This window comes from Gymnoscopelus braueri, assembly GCF_963280865.1.
Source record: "Gymnoscopelus braueri genome assembly, chromosome: 14".
Taxonomy (NCBI): Eukaryota; Metazoa; Chordata; class Actinopteri; order Myctophiformes; family Myctophidae; genus Gymnoscopelus; species Gymnoscopelus braueri.
This window is the reverse complement of record NC_137619.1, coordinates 1,978,222-1,999,965: the sequence shown is the minus strand read 5'-3', so window position 1 is coordinate 1,999,965 and position 21,744 is coordinate 1,978,222. Positions and strand designations below refer to the sequence as shown.

The following is a 21,744-nucleotide window of genomic DNA, read 5'->3' as shown; positions in this document are numbered from 1 at the left end:
TTTGTTCACTTTCACCCTCTGTACTCTGTTCGTAAGGAAGGAAGCATACCAGTGAATTAAGTATGGATTCAGTTCCAACTGTACCATCTTTGTCACCAGAATATCAGACTGTATTGTATTGAAGGCTGAAGAGAAGTCTAAGAACAGCACCCTTGCATGATTCTTGTTAGACTTATCTAGGTGTTTTGTAATGAAGTGGACCAGTGTGACAACCGCGTCCTCTGTACCGCAACCTTTCTTATAAGCAAACTGACAGGGGTCAAATTTGTCTTTAGTTATACTTACAAGATGTTGCAACAGTATTCTTTCCAGTGATTTCATGGTCACTGAAGTGAGAGCTATGGGTCTATAATCCTTATGTTCTTTTGGACATCGGATTTTGGGTAGTGGTTTTATGTGCGAGGTTTTCCAACACAGAGGAATTATGTGTGTATCTACAGAGGTTTGAAATATTGGTTGCCACACAGGAGCCAACTCAGATGCAAAGTTTTTGAGGAGAAAAGCACTGCACTCATCCGGCCCATTAGCTTTCCTTGTGTTAGTACACCGAAACACTCTCCTGACATCCTCTTCAGTGATGATAATTCTGTCTGAGGGGGCAGGTGTTACAGCCTTCAGTATTTCAGTGCACTTAGAGGAATCACCTAATGATTCGAATCTGGCATAGAAAGTATTTAGGTCATTGGCAAAGCCAAGTTCATTGTCTGTCACAATAGGTTTGGTTGGGGATGACATTCCTGTCATGGATTTCATAGTATCCCACGCCTTTTTGTGATTATTGGCTTTAAACGCATCCTCTAGATGCTGTCTATGTGCCAATTTTGCCTGCCTCATTTTAGTGAGGCAGGCAAAATTGGCACATATAATGTGTTATGGTTATAGTTATAAAGCATTATGATTATTTATAAGCTCTTATAAATTATGATTATAAAGGATTATGATCAGCATTACAATGCCTTATAAGTATGTGTATAATGTGTTATACACATGGGATGCATAGCAAGTGCTATCCATATTTGAAATTGTATTACATGAAATGTAATGTGCGTGTGTTTTCACAGTATGCCATCATCTTATTTCTCACATCCCGTAGGAGAATTGTTGCGGAGTATGAGAAGACGATAGCACAGATGATTGGTGAGTTTAAGATTATAACCAGCTTTACAGAACACTTATCAAAGATAAGTCATGGTTTACAGGACCAGTCTATCTCCTCAGTGCACATTGATTTAGTTAACCCCCCCCCCAACCCCCCCACACTGCTTTATATGTTTTTCACTCTTTTTGCAAATTACAACAATGCATCCTGTGTTTAGAATTAAATATATTGCTACTAATTTAAAAAATCTAAAGTATTTATTGATCCACTGACACACTGGCATTCAGTCCCCTTCAACTTAAGCCCTATTTTATACTTTGTTGTATGACGGTGTCACAGGTGAAAATAGCAGATCTACAAGCTTGCTATGTGTCACGCTGTGAGCTTATAGATTGGCTATTTTTGAAAAAATATATATAATTGGAAAATATTGGCCTATAATGACATGCCCAGAATAGGGATGCCAGTTTGAAAGTGGTTCATGTTTGATTGATCTGTATCTGAATCATGATGCTAACTGCTCACTTTTCATCACACCTGTCCATTCTCTCACACCTGTCCATTCTCTCACACCTGTCCATTCTCTCACACCTGTCCATTCTCTCTGGCCTCATTGATAAATACCACCTCAGATCCACTGCACACCAGTGTTGATTTTGTCGACTAAAACTATGACGAAAAATGTTGGTCGACTGCCTTTTTCCACTGACGAAAACTAAATAAAAACTAAACTATGACTAAAACTAAGACAATTATATATAATAATATATATATATATATATAATATATAATATATTGACAATTTGGTCAACAAATATAAACTAGATGTTAGTGAGGGATCTAGTGGAGAAGAGATCCAGTAGAACTAAAAGACAAGTCATTTTATGTTTGGTTGCGCTCGGGTGTTCTGAAAATAGCCGATCTACAAGCTCACAACACGTTGCAACGTGTTGTCTTGGCTTGTAGATCTGCTATTTTTTCAGCATACAACCAAGTGTAAAATCAGCCATTACGACGCCATCAAGGCACCATCAAGGCACCTCCCAAAAAAAATGTGTTGACTAAATCAACTGTAAATTTAGTCAACTATAATCTTATCGACTAAAACTAGACTAAAACAAAAACATTTCAGATGACAAAGATATGACCAAAACTAAAAGGAATTTTATTCAATAGACTATATGACTAAAACTGAATCAAAATTTGCTGTCAAAATCAACACTGTATTATTGTACCAGCTCTCACATCTTCCACGACATGTTCTCCTTCTGTCGCGTCTCTGAATCCATGCCATGTTTTCATTGCAACAAGTCACTAAAAAAAGGAGCAAATCCATCTCTGGGTTTTTGTCATATTGTCTTTAACTCTCTGCTGTCTCACCTGTCTGCCCTGGCCTCCCAGCTTGACTTTAACACAGTCCCTTTTTTTCTGTTCTGCTCCCATCTTTGCCCCCTAACTGTTTGATACCCCTGTCACAGGCCTGCCAGGTGAGTAAACGCTGGAACCTTCTTTCAGTCGTTCTGTGTCAGTCAGCTCCCATCTGTCCATCTGTCCGTCAGAGAGGGGCGGAGCAGATGTGCTCACTTTCCTTTCATCATGTCTGGTGACATCTGTGTGATTCACTTATTTTGACTTTTTCCATGTTGAGACCTCGTTCTTTTTTTAACCCATTAAGACCGGGAACGCATCTGCCTGTCATTTTTAGATTTCTTTGGGCTATTCAAAAAATAGCAGATCTACAAGCTCATAGCGCGGCACCGAGTGCTGCGCTATGAGCTTGTAGATCTGCTATTTTTTTTTCATTGGCCTCTGCAGTTAGTTGGAGCAACTGGTATCGCGGCCGCCATTTTAGAGTAGGCAAGCTGACACTCAAAGTGACTAATGGCCAATCACAGCGCGTCTAACTGACTTTTGCTGCGCGGCTGCCTCTTACGAAAAGACCCGCCCCCATCTGCCTCTGATTGGCCTACCGAACTTGCCAATGTCTCAGAGCCGAAGAAGGCGTCTACCTTTATATGTCTATGCTCAGGGCTCGGCAAGGCCTACTTGTATCACCTCCTGACTCATGAAGTGTTGCAGAGCTGAATTGGATCGTGACACTTTAGTCATGTGACTACTACATGTCCCTTTGTGTACGTGTGTGTGTGTGTTGCACTGCACCTAATATCCTCTCATAAGTCATTTAGGCTGAATTAGTGACTTAAGCAGGTGGGTCATCTAAGCCTACCATGAGAAAGTGAGAGAAAGGGAAAGCTATTGGCAGGGCAGAGGGGTTTTGTCTTTCAATTCTTAATTCTAGAAGACAGTCAGATAGACAGCCAACTCTCTTTATCTACACGTCTCTATTGTTTTTACCATTGTTTGATCTGTCGTGTCTGCATGCTCCATGTGAAAGTAGATTAACCAAGCAACACCCTCATAAAACAAACAATACAGTTCAGTAGTGTACTAACACACCAACCCATTAACCCTAATGTGTGTGTGTGTGTGTGTGTGTGTGTGTGTGTGTGTGTGTGTGGGTGTGTGGGTGTGTGGGTGGGTGTGTGGGTGGGTGGGGGTGGGTGGGTGTGTGGAGAGATGGAAAGGGGGCGATCACAACGAGACGCGTTGCTAGAGCATCGCCAGCAAAACCGTTGTTTTCCTATGGTACGCCATGCCTGTGCGTGCTCCTACTCTGCATCGCGTTTTTCTGGCATTTTTAAATGCACATAAAAGTTGAAATATTCAGGCACTCATCACTATACTTAGTAACCGAGAGCCCCATAGTACAGTAGTAGGTTCAAAAAAAAATCTGTGGACATGGACCCTTTTTGCCTGTCCACGGCCAAACTGTCCACGGCCACGCCTGTTCTGACTCATCTCGGTGTGATCACCCCTAAGACAGTGGTTCTCAAACCTTTTTCATGTCAAGGACCCCCAAATTGACACTTATTAGCCCGCGGACCCCCATTTGAAAAGATATGCCAAGGACCCCCATAAGAGAAGATTTTTTACGGCTCTAGCAGTGATTCTCAACCATTTTTAATTTCAAGGACACCCAGTTTGACATGCATTAGGCTACGGACCCCCATTTAATGTGCATTTCTATCTCTTAGACCCCAATTTATATTGTAAAATCAATGTTAATTTAACTCTGAGAGTGTACAAATGGAACCAAATGCACCCGTTAGGGTCCATTTGGTTCCATTTGTACACTCTCAGAGTTACAGACCCATAAGAGTCCATTTGGTTCCTAATCTATCATTTAGTTGGGGACCCCCTGGAACTCTCTCAAGGACCCCTGGGGGTCCCCGGACCCCACTTTGAGAACCAATGCCCTAAGACACTCCCTCTATCACACATCACAGTGTTTCAGTGCGTGTGCACTGTGCACTGTGCACGGTGCCCACCGGATGTTTTAATGGCGTCCAGCCGTTTGATGTGAAGTGTGTCTGTGTGTGAATCCGTCAGAAGATGATCAGAGAGAGAAGTCTCTGTCCCACCACACCATCCAGCAGCTCATCATAGAGAAGGACCAGGCTCTGTCAGACCTCAACTCGGTGGAGAAGTCCCTGGCGGACCTCTTCCGGCGCTACGAGAAGATGAAAGATGTTCTGGAGGGTTTCCGTAAGGTAAATATGCAGTATGCTGTACAGTACAGCCTCAGATAGGGTCCTCCTGGTTGTTTCCAATGCTCACCTCATTACCTGTGGCCATCAGGCTTTGGAATGCCCTACCTTAGGATCTAAGGCTAAATAAGTGTAAAGCAAAAGAATAAGGAAGCGCTGCCTGGGTTCAATCACAGTGGCTCAAAACAGGTGCTCTTCAGTGAAACAGGTATAGGAATAGAAGCAAAGGAAACTGCTTGTGGTGAGGGCAGACTAAGGAAAAAATACTGAGGCACTCCGTCTTCAGGTGAAAAAATATAAGGGTTTATTTTGGCAGAAGAGCAAGGCAACAGCTGACCGACGCGCTTCGACACTTAGGTCTTCAACAGGGTCTTAACAATCAGGGTGATTAGTCACTCTTTAAGTACAGGTTGTGAGTGGCAATCAAATGATTCCAACCAATGTAAGCATTACACACAGATGACGTCATCATATGCAAAATACATTAAAATACATTATATGCAAAATTAATTACATAATACTTTGTCATACATAATACGTATGACAAAACCAACACCAAAAGTAAAAAGTAACATTTGAAAAGTAAAAAGTAACATTTGAAAAGTAAAAAGTAAAGAGTTAACTGGGGAGACACAAAGAGCCCAATCATCATAGTATCAAGAATTCAGATATAAGAACGGCAGAAAGTCAACTTCATCATTTAGGCCTGGAAATGTAGTGGCTTGTAGAGTGACAATCCAGAAAGTCTCCCTTTGGAGCAGTTTCTTCAGTCTATCACCACCTCTAATATCATTAGGGATGACTTCTAAGACAACAGCTTTAAGAGGTGAGGGGCTCCCATGTCCTTCTCCATTATAGTGAACAGCTAAATTAGTGTCATCTTTTTAATCACATCTGACTCCAGGGTTTCCGCTAGGCATGTTTTGGGCCGGCCACCTTGACCGACGGGATTATATTTTACCGGCCAAAGAAGACATTTATCGGCCATAGTATAATTAAAGGAGAATTCCGAACATTTTAAGTGTTATCTTTGATGTGTAGTTACTCACTCACCGAGTTAGGAAGTAGCGATGCGTTTTTCCAGCGATCCCCCTGTCTGTGAGTCTGGTCGACCCCCACCATTGGAATAGTGGGAGGCGCGTGGCTCAGTGAAAATCGCCTAATTCCACAGCTCCAAACTTCTTTTTTTTCCCACAAATCCTCCTCATGGTGTCTCCTGATACTTTCACATGCACTGTTTATCACTCACGAGCTGGCGTTCATGGTCAGCGACGTGAATGTTTTCCTCTCGCGTCTCGCGAGATTTCCCGTCCTCGGCTCACTGCGCTCCTCGGGAAATCTCGCGAGACGCGAGATTTCACGCGAGAGGAAAACATTCACGTCGCTGACCATGAACGCCAGCTCGAGCCACTTCACTGAGCCACGCGCCTCCCACTATTCCAATGGTGGGGGTCGACCAGACTCACAGACAGGGGGATCGCTGGAAAAACGCATCGCTACTTCCTAACTCGGTGAGTGAGTAACTACACATCAAAGATAACACTTAAAATGTCCGGAATTCTCCTTTAACGTCACATGCATGTTTGCAGATACATGCACCCAACTGATCATTACACCTCGTTACGTTAGCGCTGCGCTTCTTTCCACTTTGTCACATATGCGATCTGTTCCTGTTATTATGGTTAACTAAATAATATCTAATCTACTCCATCATGCAGGGATGTGGCTTACCAAACAATAACTGAATAAAGTGGCCGTGAGTGAACTGCTGACACCGTACGTTGCACAGTATAAACAAATGAATATATGTTTTGGGCTTTACAGCTCATTCAACCTTAATATGCAAAACCTACAGCTTTTGTTTAGTTGTGTTAATGTTATACATGAATGATGGCACAAGGGAGGTTGATTACTTGCCTTAGTTGCCTGCAATGTGTGTCACCAACATGCACCACTTCATCCATTGCAGACAGACAGTCTTACTTGTATAATATCCACGACCCATACGAGTTCAGGTTTTGACGGGTTTTATTATCGTCAATTGGGCCCGGCTTGGTTCAGATTCTATCACTACGAGACCCCGGTTCTGTTTATCATAACACCCGAGCGAACCGCCCGTACGCAGCGCTGATTAGGAGGAGACGCAGCTGTGTAAAGCTTCATTTGTGCTTCGCTGTATGGAGGTGTTGTTGCGTATCAAAAATAGCAGACATACAAGCTCACAACGCGGCGCGTTTCGACGTGTTGTGAGCTTGTAGGTCTGATTCGCCATTCGGTCAACCTCCCCTTTCTGACGGTAATCTGATGGCTTCCTGTGGTTTTCCAGAATGAAGAGGTCCTGAAGAAGTGCGCTCAGGAGTATCTGTCCAGGGTCCGCAAGGAGGAGCAGCGATACCAGGCCCTGAAGATCCACGCCGAGGAAAAGCTGGACAAGTGAGCTAACCAGCCTTGGCGTTAACTCCTAGCCTTGCTATGCTGTTCTGCCCATTTCTACCTTTGGCAATAATAATACATAATGCACCATTTATAATGTCACCATAAAAATGACTCGGAGAGAGCATACAAGGTGTTCTACTAATTGCATGCCTACATGAAATTTGAAAATGCCTTTACAGAATAATAACATTTTTAATGATGATTAAATGAATGAAGATCCTTTTGTGATTGAAACATTGAAGCAATAAACAAACGGTGGAGCTTATTTATACCAGTCTGCTGCAGTGTTAATTTTGACACCAAATTTTGATTTAGTTTAGTTTAGTTTCATAGTCTTTTGAATAAAATTCCATTTAGTTTTAGTCATACTTTAGTCATTTTGTCAGAAAATGTGTTTTGGCGGGCTGTGATGGTGTTCTAATGCCTGATTTTGTGCTGAAAATAGCCAATCTACAAGCTCACAACGCGTCGCAGACTTTCGGAGCGTGACAAAGCATAAACTGTTAGTTTTACTGGATCTCTTCCCCTGATAGTTTTTGTCTAGATTGTATTCGTTGACGAAATTGTCAATACATTCAGTCATAGTTTTTGCTTAGTTTATATTTTGTTTTTATTTTGTTTTTAATGAACAAAAGGTAGTCGACGAAAATTTTTCGCCATAGTTTTGCCTGACGAAATGAACACTGGTCTGCTGACCTTATCATTTCTTTTAAATGAACTCCTGACACATTGTGGCTGCGTACTTCCAGGGCCAACGCAGACATTGCTCATGTGCGGGGCAAGGCCATGCAGGAGCAGGCCGCTCACCAGGCCAGTCTGAGGAAGGAACAGATGAAGGTCGACTCTTTGGAGAGAACCCTGGAGCAGAAGGTCAGTGGAAGTTCTTGTAGTTTTTTATTAGCACACCAGCGTGTGTGTGTGTGTGTGTGTGTGTGTGTGTGTGTGTGTGTGTGTGTGTGTGTGTGTGTGTGTGTGTGTGTGTGTGTGTGTGTGTGTGTGTGTGTGTGTGTGTGTGTGTGTGTGTGTGTGTGTGTGTGTGTGTGTGTGTGTGTGTGTGTGTGTGTGTGTGTGTGGTAGGTAGCTTTTAATCCCTATCTCTGACATGATAAGTGGGAATGTAAATAATATTATATTTCATCCAAATGCATGAAAATATTACAAACAAGTCAGAATTAGACGCCTATAGGAACAAAACTTAATACGGTCGACGACACTGTTCTGTCCCGCAGAACAAAGAAATCGAAGAGCTCACAAAGATCTGCGACGAGCTGATCGCCAAGATGGGGAAGAGTTAGCGGCGCGGCGGTCGGTCCCATCCACCACGCCGGACCTCACGGAGAGGTGGAGGCTGGTGGGGTGTAGAAGAACCTGGAAGAAGAGGTTACCCCTTCACTGGACTGTTTGGACAACCAGGGGACAAAGTGACCGTGGGAGTTCTCTTTCCTCATGACTTTTGCCCACACAGTTTCCACGAGGAGCGGGGCGTCCTCTTTATCATCCTGTATATTTTGATGTGTTTGTTTCCTGCGTTCCAGGGGTCTTGGTCTAAAAAAAAAGAGGTGGATAATGTGTGCACACCTATATAACACACCTACAGTATATAACATGGTTATTGTTTGTGTGTGATCGTGTGAGAGGATGAAGACGAGAGCGATGGAGAGCGTGGGATCATTCTGAATGAGTGAGTGAAGTGCATGTCATTGTAATTGAGTGAGGTGCGAAAATAGCCGATCTGCAAGCTCACAACGTGTCGCATCGTGAGCTTGCAGATCGGTTATTTTCGTGTGAACGGCGAGAGAGTTATTTGTGGGTTAAAATGATCTGATTTGATGATGTTGTTGCCATGACAGTCAGCCACTGATGGAGAAGACTTGTTGACCCACTCCATGTCGTAGTCTTTTATAAATACAAGCGAAAGATAGCCTTTGAAAAGAGTTAACAGATATATTACCTAGATTAATCAATAAACTGTCGACTTGCACCACTAAAGAACACACAAAACACACGACTAGCTTGCTGCATGTGAAGGAGGAACCATATACAGTACTTACGTTACGTTTGTAAATAGAGAATCCCCAGTTATGACAAACTGCACACTGCATTTTTGATACAGTTATTCTGACAGTCGAAACCTGCCCCCCTCCCCCCCCCCGTGCGACCTTGTAGATACTACGTGCGTATTTTGTGTCATAGCTTTTCTTGATGAAATCGTGGGATTTTATTTTTTTGATATAAAGGAGAACTTATTGTGACTTTAATGAGTTGTGACCGGCCGGGGGTCATTTCATGTTGGATGGATAAATGATGTCCTTGTCCTGCTATGGGTTTTTTTTTTTGTCACACTGAAGAGCAGCTCATACCGCTTGGCACAGCTACTGTACAGCATCTGCTTACAACGTGCAATAAAAGATGGCAATACGATACAGGGCGGTTTGTTTTCTTTGTCTCACGTACCCTATCGTTACGCTGGGAACCCACCCAACAACAAAAAAAACGTTGCTCCGGCGCCTTATTGTGCAACGCAGGTTTGCACACGACTGTTCTCGCCAAACCTGGTCCACAGCGGGACGTCTGGTCCATGCATTTCAATGACAACGGACAAACTTTGTTTCCCGCCCAGAGCGGGGAAAAAAATATTCACTTCGCGCGATTGGAGTGTGAACGACTGCATTCATTAACGTGTGTGCTTATGCGTACACACCGGGTGGGTTTCAAGCGTTGCGCTACAATCCTGATGGACTATTGCAGTGGTTTTCAACCTTTTTCATGCCATGGACCCCTGAATTGATATACATTTGGCCGCGGACCCCCATCTGAAAATGTTTTGTGCCAGTGACACCCAGAAGCAAAGATTTGCTTTAAAATGTCACTTTAAAAATATATATTCAAAGATATGCACACATGTTAAAGATTTTTCAAAAATAGCAGATCTACAAGCTCATAGCGCAGCACTCTGTGCCGTGCTATGAGCTTGTAGATCTGCTATTTTGTTAATGGTTAAAATGATTGTGACTCAATGTTAACTAATTTCGCTGGGGACCCCCTGGATTTACAAGCTCATATGAGCTTGTAAATCTGCTTGTATTTGTTTGGCTATTTTTGAATAGCCAAAGAAAAAATGACACTAATGCGTTCCCGGTCTTAAAGGCATAATGAAATAGCCAGCACAGCCAGCCTCTCACGGACACGTTTCAACCTAATGGCTCTTCCTCAGCCTAATGGGTCTTCCTCAGCGGGGTCTTCCTCAGCGGGGTCTTCCTCAGCGGTATGCAAACAAACTGAAACTATGTGAAAGGGACAATCATTGTGTGCTGGCTATTTCCTTACTTTAGTAACCAAAGAAATCCCTTATTAAAATGCTACATAAACAAAACACATGTAAAGTCTTCCAGTGGGCTCGTGCAGAGTATAAGTAGTGATGGAAGACTTAAGCCTATAGATAGAGTCAGCTGCACGCTGGTGTCGTGCACCGTAAATAGCTGATCCACAAGCTCACCAGGTGTCTCAGCGTGGCGTGTTGTGAGCTTGTACATCGGCTATTTTCAGCGCACGACACCGCACGCAAAACAAAGTATAAGTCGAGCCCTAACCATGACAAGTACTGTACTTAAGTACAATTTTAAGGTATTTGTACTCTACTTGCGTATATCCAATTTCAATACTTCTACTTCTACTCCACTACGTCTCAGAGGCAAATATTACAAAACATACATTAACCACTTCAGTCCTATATACATTTCGGCCATTTGAAAATAGCAGATCTACAAGCTCACAATGCGTCACATCACGACGCATTGTGAGCTTGTAGATCTGCTATTTTCAAACTAGTGTGTGATCTACAAATAGAGCATGTAGATCACACACTAGTCCATAGACAAAACTAAGTTACTGGTTTATAAACTCTTATCGACTGTACTTTGTTTTTTGATTGATTGATTGATTGAATACTTTTGATTAACACAGTACGGGAATACAATTCTCCGTACTGTGTTCATTCTTTCTTTTATCAGAAACAAACATTTCCAACAGATTTCGGTTTTCCCCCAAAATGCTCACAAATTGTGAAAACAGCTGATCTACAAACTTCACAGCGCATTTTGTGAGCTGGTAGATCAGTTATTTTCACTATTTCTTTGAATAGGGCTTATGTTATTAATTCATTATCAATTTTTCTAAGTGATGGTCTTGGGGGAGACACCAAATCTATCTTTTGGGTCTCGAGCTGAAAAGTTTGATAAATGACCCAGACATTATGTCTATGAGATAAATGACCCAGACATTATTTCTATGAGATAAATGACCCAGACATTATGTCTATGAGATAAATGACCCAGACATTATGTCTATGAGATAAATGATCCAGACATTATGTCTATGAGATAAATGACCCAGACATTATGTCTATGAGATAAATGACCCAGACATTATGTCTATGAGATAAATGACCCAGACATTATGTCTATGTGATGAATGACCCAGACATTATATCTATGAGATAAATGACCCAGACATTATGTCTATGAGATAAATGACCCAGACATTATGTCTATGAGATGAATGACCCAGACATAATGTCTATGAGATAAATGACCCAGACATAATGTCTATGAGATAAATGACCCAGACATTATGTCTATGAGATAAATGACTCAGACATTATGTTAATGAGATAAATGACCCAGACATTATGTCTATGAGATAAATGACCCAGACATTATGTCTATGAGATAAATGACTCAGACATTATGTCTATGAGATAAATGACCCAGACATTATGTCTGAGATAAATGACCCAGACATTATGTCTATGAGATAAATGACTCAGACATTATGTCTATGAGATAAATGACCCAGACATTATATCTATGAGATAAATGACCCAGACATTATGTCTATGAGATAAATGACCCAGACATTATGTCTATGAGATAAATGACCCAGACATTATGTCTATGAGATAAATGACCCAGAAATTATGTCTATGAGATAAATGACCCAGACATTATGTCTATGAGATAAATGACCCAGACATTATGTCTGAGATAAATGACCCAGACATTATGCCTATGAGATAAATGACCCAGACATTATGTCTATGAGATAAATGACCCAGACATTATGTCTGAGATAAATGACCCAGACATTATGTTGGTGAGATAAATGACCCAGACATTATGTCTCTGAGATAAATGACCCAGACATTATGTCTATGAGATAAATGACCCAGACATTATGTCTATGAGATAAATGACCCAGACATTATATCTATGAGATAAATGACCCAGACATTATATCTATGAGATAAATGACCCAGACATTATGTCTATGAGATAAATGACCCAGACATTATATCTATGAGATAAATGACCCAGACATTATGTCCATGTGAAAATAAATGAGTCAACGGTTACATAAATGATTCTTCAATGAATCACATATTTATATTCTGTGGAGTAAACTTCCAGTTTAAAGGTGTAACAACACAGTGGGTGAATTATTTAGATTTATTGAGCAGATCTTTAAACCTGTGGAGAGGTCAAGGGTCACGCACAGGCTCATACATCCATCTGCCATGTTACCAACACCAGGACAAGTTATGGATACAGGAAGCTCTCCAACACCAGGACAAGTTATGGATACAGGAAGCTCTCCAACACCAGGACAAGTTATGGATACAGGAAGCTCTCCAACACCAGGACAAGTTATGGATACAGGAAGCTCTCCAACACCAGGACAAGTTATGGATACAGGAAGCTCTCCAACACCAGGACAAGTTATGGATACAGGAAGCTCTCCAACACCAGGACAAGTTATGGATACAGGAAGCTCTCCAACACCAGGACAAGTTATGGATACAGGAAGCTCTCCTCCAAACAGAACAACTGCCTATAATGCGAGATATTGATCAGTATTTATCAAGCTTCTTTGCCTTATGTTAACCCATTCAATCCGGGAAGGCATCTGTGTCATTTTTGGATTTCTTTGGCTTTTAAAAAATAGCAGATATACAATCTGATTGTGAGCTTGTAGATCTGCTATTTTCAAAAGATTTGTAGGCTATACATTTTAAAACTTGAAATAGGACATTCTGCATAATGAGTACTTTTGTACATTTTGATGCCAATACTTTTATACTTTTACTCAAGTACATTTTGAATTCCAGACTTTTACTTGTAACAGAGTATTTCTATGTTGCAGTATTGATACTTTTACTTAAGTTAAAAAAAAAAAACTTTTTCCACCACTGCATGAGAGCTAGGGCAACGCCATGCAGGATAGGGGAGGGGTCAGAGGGGCGTGGCAGGGGGAGGGGTCAGGGGTGGGGCAGTGTACTGCAAGGAGATCCGTGGTAGATGTACATCTCTCTCTCTCTCTCTCTCTCTCTCTCTCTCTCTCTCTCTCTCTCTCTCTCTGCTGCTCGTTCTACCTGAGGAAACACCTGGATCTGAAGACGGGGCGGCGGTGCCCAGTGGAGTATAGAGTATAGATAGAGTATAGCTGCTAATCTCCCTGTCGGTGCAGGAGAGGATATTAAGTCTGTCCGAGTGTCAGATAGCTCAGATTAAGATCAGCGGGGCTTTAGCAGGAGAAACAGCCTGCTTTTGGAGACTCAAGCTCCAGAACACCCGCAAGGAACCACCACCGGCAACATGAGAGCTGTCCAGCTCTACCCGCTCCTCCTGTCCTCCATGCTCCTCCTAGCCGCCCACAGTAAGGACTTATATATCTTCTCTCTTCTCCTCCTCGTTCCCTTCTCCCGTCCTCCCTCCATCCTCTGTCCTTTTGTTATTTGAACTTATCTCAGACCTTGTGGGTCTCTCCTTGCCATTCATTGGTCTACCTGTGGATGTAATTGTATACAGGTAGACAATGTAGGACCTTATCTCAGTTGAAGACTTAATTAAAGGAGTAGTTCACCCAAAAAATTACTTATTTTCTATCAATTACACACCCCATGAAGCCTTGAATTAATGGAGATTTTTTTGTTTTTGTCACATTCCTAAGACAATAATTTGATGATAATAATAAAGATGTTAATGTATCCGGTAGGAGACTCAAAGGAAACTCTTTGTGTCTCCTACCGGAGAGACCACCGGTTATCAAATTATTGGCTTAGGAATGTGATTAAAAAAAACTCATTACAACAACATTAATTCAATGCTTCATAGGGTTGCTTCATGTAATTGATAGAAAATCAGTAATGTTTTGGGTAAACTACTCCTTTAACCCTTAATCCCCATACCTTTTCTTATGATAAATAGTGAAAATAGGCAGTCTATAAGCTCACAACATGTAGCAGCTGTGAGCTTGTAGATCAGCTATTCGCTAATTTTGAAAGTGTTGAAATTCTTTAGGAAATTGATTGTCTATAATGCCCAGAGTATAGGGACGGCACGTTGAAAGTGGTTAAAGCTTTTTTTCTCCTATTTTTGCTTGAAACTTCTTGGTGATACTGTCGTCGTAGCGAATACATTGGGTTTAACCCTCAGTAACAATTTATGTAAATATAGACCTATATCTCACCTAGTTTTTGAAGGATTGTCTTCTGCTGTTCCCTTAAAAAGGCAACAACAAAAGCTACTACTAATTTGCTTATTGTTAGTCACTGCAGCCTTGATTAGTTGATTCGTTTTCAAAGAGTGTGACTAAGTCTACTGGGAGACGGAGATGAACAGCATCAACAATGTTTTGATAAACCTTTATGCATGTTTATCAGTTTGATCAGGCTTTTGGACTGAAAGACCTGATCTTTTATATTCATATCGGGCACAGTGATTAATAATGGGGTAAATATATAGTTTTTCTTCCCCTCAGCCGCCTGTCATCTCCTCCTGTAACTAGCGGGCCAATCCCAGCCGTTAATCCCCTAATAGGCCTGGAGGCTAATGGAGGCTAATGCTTGTAGCATGTGTGGAGAGTTGCTGTGAGGATGGATTGGGGTCAGATCCAGAGTTCCAGACAGCACGAGACGTTTACATGTCGTGTCAATGCAGAACACAGTGTTAGGGAGAGAGGAAGAAGGCAGTTCATTGTTACACACATTGTTAGGTGTAAAGTAAGTACATTTACTCAAGTACTGTACTTAAGTACAATTTTGAGATATTTTGTGAGCACCCCAGACAGTTTTTAAGTTGCTTGATTCAGTATTTAGATATTTGATTGATCATTGATCATTTTATCAGACACGCCCCCTTCCTATACAAACCCATTGTAACTTCAAACTCCATTTTAACCATGTTAGATTAATCGAAAACACCCGTCCTTGGTTCTGGTGACTGATATTGTCCTTCTAATACGTGAGGAGACCGTGTTTTTTCAATCCCTTTTTTATTTATTTAAAAAAAAATTGGGGAAAATGAAAATTATTAAATACATAAATTAAAGAAATTAAAAAAGTTATCGAAAAAACACGGCCCCCTCGCGTATTAGGAGGGCAGGATGAGTCACCAGAACCAAGGACGGTGTTTTTGATGAATCTAACATGTTCAAAATGGAGTTTGAAGTTATAATGGGTTTGTATAGGAAGGGGGCGTGTCTGATAAAATGTATATCAAATATCTAAATACTGAATCAAGCAACTTAAAAACTGTCTGGGGGGGCTCACAAAAGCCTGAGTAGACAATAAAATTAAAAAAAAAAAATTGCAAAGTGAAATATCCCTTTAAGTAAATTTTGAATTCCGGCCTTTTACTTGTAACTGAGTATTTCTACATTGAAGTATTGATACTTTTACTTAAGTACAAAATGTGAGTACTTTTTCCACCACTGGTTAGACACATTAGTGGATGAACTGACAAAAGCAGGCTCCATGATGAAAACAGCAGCACAACAGACAGAACGTCAGGTTTCATGTCGATTACTTGCTTGTCAGTGTGTTGTCGTTGCTGTTTTATCTCTGAAAAGTAATGTGGACAGGACATTATGCTCCATTGTACAGCAGTGGCGCACATCGAAAATAGCCGATCTACAGAGCTTGTAGGCGCGCAGCACGCAAACTAGAAAAGGTGCTCCTCTGCCAGGTCAGGTAGGTTATCGTGGGCCAGCAATGTTCGTAATGCATCGGCCTCCTGGTGGCGCTAAAAGAGGCATGTGTGAACTTTCACGGCAATCGGACGCTGCGTTCATGATTTGAGGCATTGTGTTCAAAGTGAACCACTCCTGCACACTTTAGATGCATATCTTAGCCAATCAGGATGGAATATGAAAAATCGGACAGATCCGTCTTGATCACATGACTATAGAGATACTGTGTTCAGTGCTCAGTGATCAGTGCTGTTATAGGTAAAACGGCCTGTTACAGCGCCACCATGAGGATGTTTTGAAAAAAAGTTGGGCGGCATTTCTTCCTCGGCCTAGTGGAAATATGCGTGCAATATTTCACGACAATCACACGCTGTGTTAATGATTTGAAGATATACATTATTATAATACATACATTAACCACTTCAGCCCTATTTTATACATAGGCTATTTAAAGATAGCAGATCTACAAGCAAATAGCAGATCTACAAGCTGACAAAGCGTCGCGATGCAACGCATTGTGAGCTTGTAGATTGCTATTTTCAAACAATTTAGTACTTTTACTTTTGATACTTTAAGTACATTTTGATGCCGATACTTTTTTACTTTTACTCGGGTAACATTTTGAACACAGGCCTTTTACTTGTAACAGAGTATTTTCTATATTGTGGTATTGCTACTTTCACTTAAAAGTAAAATTATCCGAGTACTTCTTCCACCACTTCAATCGGGGCCACGCAGGAGTCCAGTTTGTAGCAGCTGTCATGTCGGTGGCCTTTCCTTCATAATTTGACTTCACTCGGCTGACTGGATGTGAAAAGTTCAGCCGTGCTGTCAGACATTGTATGGAGTGTACTCAGTGGTCTGTCTCTCTCTCTCTCTCTCTCTCTCTCTCTCTCTCTCTCTCTCTCTCTCTCTGAACACTCGCTCTTTGGCTCTGCTGCCATCCCTGACAGGCTGATGAAAGCCCGGCTCCCCGGTGATAAAAGGGGTTAGTTTTGCTGCGGTCAAAGCAGGAGATGAGCTCTGGCAGGGGGATGTTTGTAGCTGTCAAAGGTTCCTGTGGGTCATTCTCCATTTGATCCTCTCAGTAAAGCAGTATGAAAGGCTTGCTCGTCAATGAGAAACATTTTCTTTCCTTTTAGCTGCGTGGAGATTTCTCAAAAGGACCTTTTAAAGGGATATTTCATAGGTCAACAGTAATTCTCAAATAGCGTTTCTCCCCCAGAGAGGTTTAGAAAGATATTGTAAACCTTGGACGGCAGCCCAGGGCCGCTATAGAGAACAGAGACTGTGTGACTGGTGGGAGGTTGTTGGTTTGATTCTGTGGATGGGCTGATGGCCAGGGATGGTTGAGATTACGGTATTCTCCTTCTAATTCATGATTTATGTCGATGTACCTTTTGAAAAAAGCCACTTCCCCACCAACCTACTGTATGGCAGGTGTGAATGTACAGTATGTACATGTACATCAGTGGTGTAAAGTAACGAAGTACATTTACTCAAGTACTGTACTTAAGTACAATTTTGAGGTAATTTTACTTTACTGGAGTATTTCCAATTTCCACTACATCTCAGAGGCAACTATTGTACTTTTACTCCACTACAATTATTTGAAAACTTCAGTTACTAGTTACTTTATGGATTGTGATTATATATATAAAACATACATTAACCACTTCAGCCCTATATATATTTCGGCCATTTGAAAATATATTATTATATTATATTTGAAAACTTGTGAAAGGGGACATTCTGCATAATGAGTACTTTCTACTTTTGGTACATTTTGACACCAGAACTTTAGTACTTTAACTCAAGTAAATTTTGAATTCCGGACTTTTATTTCTATATTTCAGTATTGATACTTTTACTAAAAGTAAAACAGGGGTAAAGAATGTGAGTACTTTTTCCACCACTGATGTGCATATACCTGTAGATACAAGAAACCAATGCTGTGTGAACAAACGGGTCAGAGTTAAATGGCTCCTGTGTTTCATAACCGCTGTAATTCCAGGACAACTGAATCCCCCCCACGGGATCAATGAAGGTCTATCTTATCTATTCTTTCTATAAATGCTAACTAGAGACTATATCGACTGTGGCCCCGAATTCAAGGTGAATGTATTTAGCTATGATGTGCTATCATGTTGAATATGCTATGACGGCTACAGTCAAGGTACAGTGTAGTATAAGATGAGGTCAAACCTCTCTCATGACAGACGTAGCTCTGACTGGCCATAACAAGTCACAGCACACGTATACTGTAGGATGTATTCCATTACGTGAAGGGAGGAGTAGGCTTCCTGTATGCAATATACTAGCTCATAGCACTGCACTGAGTGCAGCGCTATGAGCTAGTATATTGCTATTGCTATTTTTGAATAATCTTGAACATTTGTGCAAATTGTGCGAACATTTGTAAAATGTTTTGTCCCAGGGACCCCCCCAGAAGCAAATATTTGATTTACAAATGTACAACATAAAGCAGATCTACAAGCTCATTTAGCTCATTAAGGTTTTCAGGAGAGACAAAACAAAACAAATCACTTTCTGCCTATGTCACCTAGAAAGTAAAAAAACTTCCTAATTTATGTTTATCTGCCTTTATTTATATCTGCCTACCTCTACTCTCCTAACACTGCTGATTCATCCTGCCTTATTGCCTATGTCCTCAGCCTATCAGAATGCTTGTTACGTTCAAAATCAATCAAGACAAAACTTGTGCCTAAGTCATTTTGGAATGTAACAAGCCTTATGATTGGCTTAGGACAGCAGTAGGCAATAAGGCACAATGCAGCAGCAAAGTAGAGCTATAGGCAAAAGTGTCAATTTGACCAAAAAGTGAGTTAGGCAGTTATGCTATGAAGCTACAAACGATGTTGTGTTTCTTCTTCTTCTTCTTCTTCTTCTTCAGGTCAGGCACTGCAGTGCTTCACATGCATGGCCTCCAACAACAAGGACTGCAACCGGCAGGGTTCCAAGAGCTGTCCCAGCTTCTCTGATGCCTGTGCTGTGGTGGTAGGCCATAACAGTGAGTCCCATCAGTCACACTTGTACTGTACTAGCCTTTTCCTCATTAGTTTAGCTTCATGTTATCTTCTGAACTCAGGATCAAGTGTCCAGTCCTGGGGACTGGGTGGGGACTGGGTGGGGACTGGGTGGGGACTCTGCTGTTTTCACTTTTCATGACTCCTTAGAATGATAACTAGTCCTCATTGAACATGAAAACCATGCAGTATTTGTGTTTTTCATGTCCATCGGGGACTAAAGGCCAGTCCATGCCAATGCAACTCCTTGCAACCACTTACAACCATTAATCCCAAATGGCACCAGTCTGCAACTGGTCAGTCCAGACCGCTGTGACCATCTGGTTACGTTGGTGTGGACTGGCCTTTACTTACTGTAGCCCTGGGACACAATGCAATGAAATACCTTGCAACTAACTGGTCCTTTAGCTGAGCTGAACCACCACTGTACAGAATATAAAAGGTCTGGTCCAAAAATAAATGTAAATAGTTCTCACAATATAGCTGTGTGTTTGTGCGTGTGTGTGTTTGTGCGTGAGTGTGTGTGTGTGTGTGTGTGGGTGGGAGTAATATGTGGACAGGCTGCTCTGTCTGTAACTCGGACAGCTATACGGGGGAACTAACAGATTTGTGTGCGTGTGCGTGTGCGTGTGCGTGTGCGTGTGCGTGCGTGCGTGCGTGCGTGCGTGCGTGCGTGCGTGCGTGCGTGCGTGCGTGCGTGCGTGCGTGCGTGCGTGCGTGCGTGCGTGCGTGCATGTCTTTCATTCAGATCACATGTGTTTATGCCAGACAGTAAAATCTATCATCACAAAGTTACTCCAAAATGCCAGAGATTGTTTATTCACACATTAAATTGAACAGAATTTAGTGTTAACGTGTTAATTCATCCATTTGTATTTCTGAGACTGTACAAATGTTACGTTTGTACACTCAGAGTTAACCCATTCAATCCGGGAACGCTACGAGCTTGTAGATCTGCTTTTTTTTTCAAATCGTGAAAATGTTTGCAAATCTATGAATATATATTCTACAAATGTCTTCTAATCCTATGTTGCTATAATATCAGTGGTTCCCAAACTTTTTCATGTCAAGGGTCCCCAAAATGATATTTATTTCCCCGCGGACCCCCATCTCAAAATATTTTGTTCCAGGACCCCCCAGAAGCAAAGATTTGAGTTAAAAATGGCACTCGGTGCCGTGCTAAATAGCCAAAGTATAAAATATGGATAAAGTGGTTACACCGATGCGTTCCCGGTTTGAATTGGTTAAATGAACATTCAGGATTTCCCGGTGTTAATGCAAAACCTTCTTTGGGTCCCCCCCCCCCCCCCCCCCCTCAGGTGGCGTGATGAAGTCGTGTTCCTACAGGTCATTCTGCAGCCAGGCCAACAGCCCGGGCTACAGGTCGCCGGGCGTCAGAGTTAACTGCTGCTACAGTAATGACTGCAACGTGAGCCATGCCTCCGCCCTGCCAGGACTCCACAGCTCCCTGTTACTCCTCCTCCCGCTTCTGCTGTTACACCTGTTTCACTAGCCATGAATCTCCATCCTCCATACTGTATGCTTTACACCTGGACCCTGTAATGTTGCACCCGCCCGCCCCAGAAACGTCAGCGGCGGTGACACCTATACACACCTGCCCCTGTAATGCCAACAGCTTTGCATAACTCGACTTACTTTACTTCTACTCTCTGGCCTGTATATCCACCAACCAAGACTTTAAAAGGATTTCCATAGAGGAGTTTGCACAGTTTGGCCGGGACATCGTGGACACTTTTACTGGACACACATTTAATATGCCAGTAGAGGATTTGTGACGAGGACCAATCACACAAAGGATTCTATGGATACAATACAAGCCCTATTATGTTATGTAGTCATGCTATCACAGGATTGTAAACGGTGTTGCTATGGAAATGTACTGTATATACGCTGACCAGAAACTACCTGACCCAACTACTTGTCTCCAACCCTCTCACCCTGTCTACTACCTGTTCAGTGTGAAAACCACTTACGCAACTCCTGTTATATAGCCTACAATACATACATACTGTTATATAGCCTACAATACATACATACTGTTATATAGCCTACAATACATACATACTGTTATATAGCCTACAATACATACATACTGTTATATAGCCTACAATACATACATACTGTTATATAGCCTACAATACATACATACTGTTATATAGCCTACAATACATACATACTGTTATATAGCCTACAATACATACATACTTGCCTACCAAGTCAATTAAAGTCATGTCCATTTTGTTTATACTGTATAGCGCCAAATGACAACAAACGTTGTGTCATGAAACTTTACATATAGAGCCCAGGGACCATAATCTTTCCGTAATCACAATCCACGGAAGCCTGTGAGAGGAGAAAGTACAAAAACTCTGGGAAAGAAGTCAAGTTGGTAACATGCGTTGATAGGTCATGAATGATATGGAGAGAGAGAGGAGCTCAGTTAGTCATGGGAAAGTCCCCCAGCGGTGAAAACGAGGGGCTAGTGCCAGGCAAGGCCAACTATAGGCTT

General features: G+C 41.7%; 2 protein-coding genes across 6 annotated transcripts in view; both read left to right on the top strand.

Annotated features, from left to right (window-relative positions):
• tacc2 (transforming, acidic coiled-coil containing protein 2) overlaps window positions 1-9,564 on the top strand; it is a 110,350-nt gene extending 100,786 nt beyond the window's left edge. For 4 of the 5 annotated variants that reach the window (XM_080450061.1, XM_080450063.1, XM_080450062.1 and 1 more), the window contains 5 exons: window positions 1,094-1,137; window positions 4,550-4,710; window positions 7,034-7,140; window positions 7,893-8,013; window positions 8,373-9,564. In XM_080450061.1, coding sequence (XP_080306187.1) covers window positions 1,094-1,137; window positions 4,550-4,710; window positions 7,034-7,140; window positions 7,893-8,013; window positions 8,373-8,438 — 499 coding nt within the window. In that variant the 3' untranslated portion in view covers window positions 8,439-9,564. The remainder of the gene's footprint in view (window positions 1-1,093; window positions 1,138-4,549; window positions 4,711-7,033; window positions 7,141-7,892; window positions 8,014-8,372) is intronic. The other variant, XM_080450060.1, reaches the window with a different exon arrangement.
• Window positions 9,565-13,793: 4,229 nt separating this feature from the next.
• Window positions 13,794-20,727, top strand: ly6pge (lymphocyte antigen 6 family member pge; the record flags this gene model as incomplete). The annotated part of the gene is made up of 3 exons (XM_080448926.1): window positions 13,794-13,854; window positions 19,082-19,198; window positions 20,534-20,727. 3 exons carry the CDS (start codon window positions 13,794-13,796, stop codon window positions 20,725-20,727), a joined length of 372 nt encoding a protein of 123 aa, XP_080305052.1.
• Window positions 20,728-21,744: the final 1,017 nt, after the last annotated feature.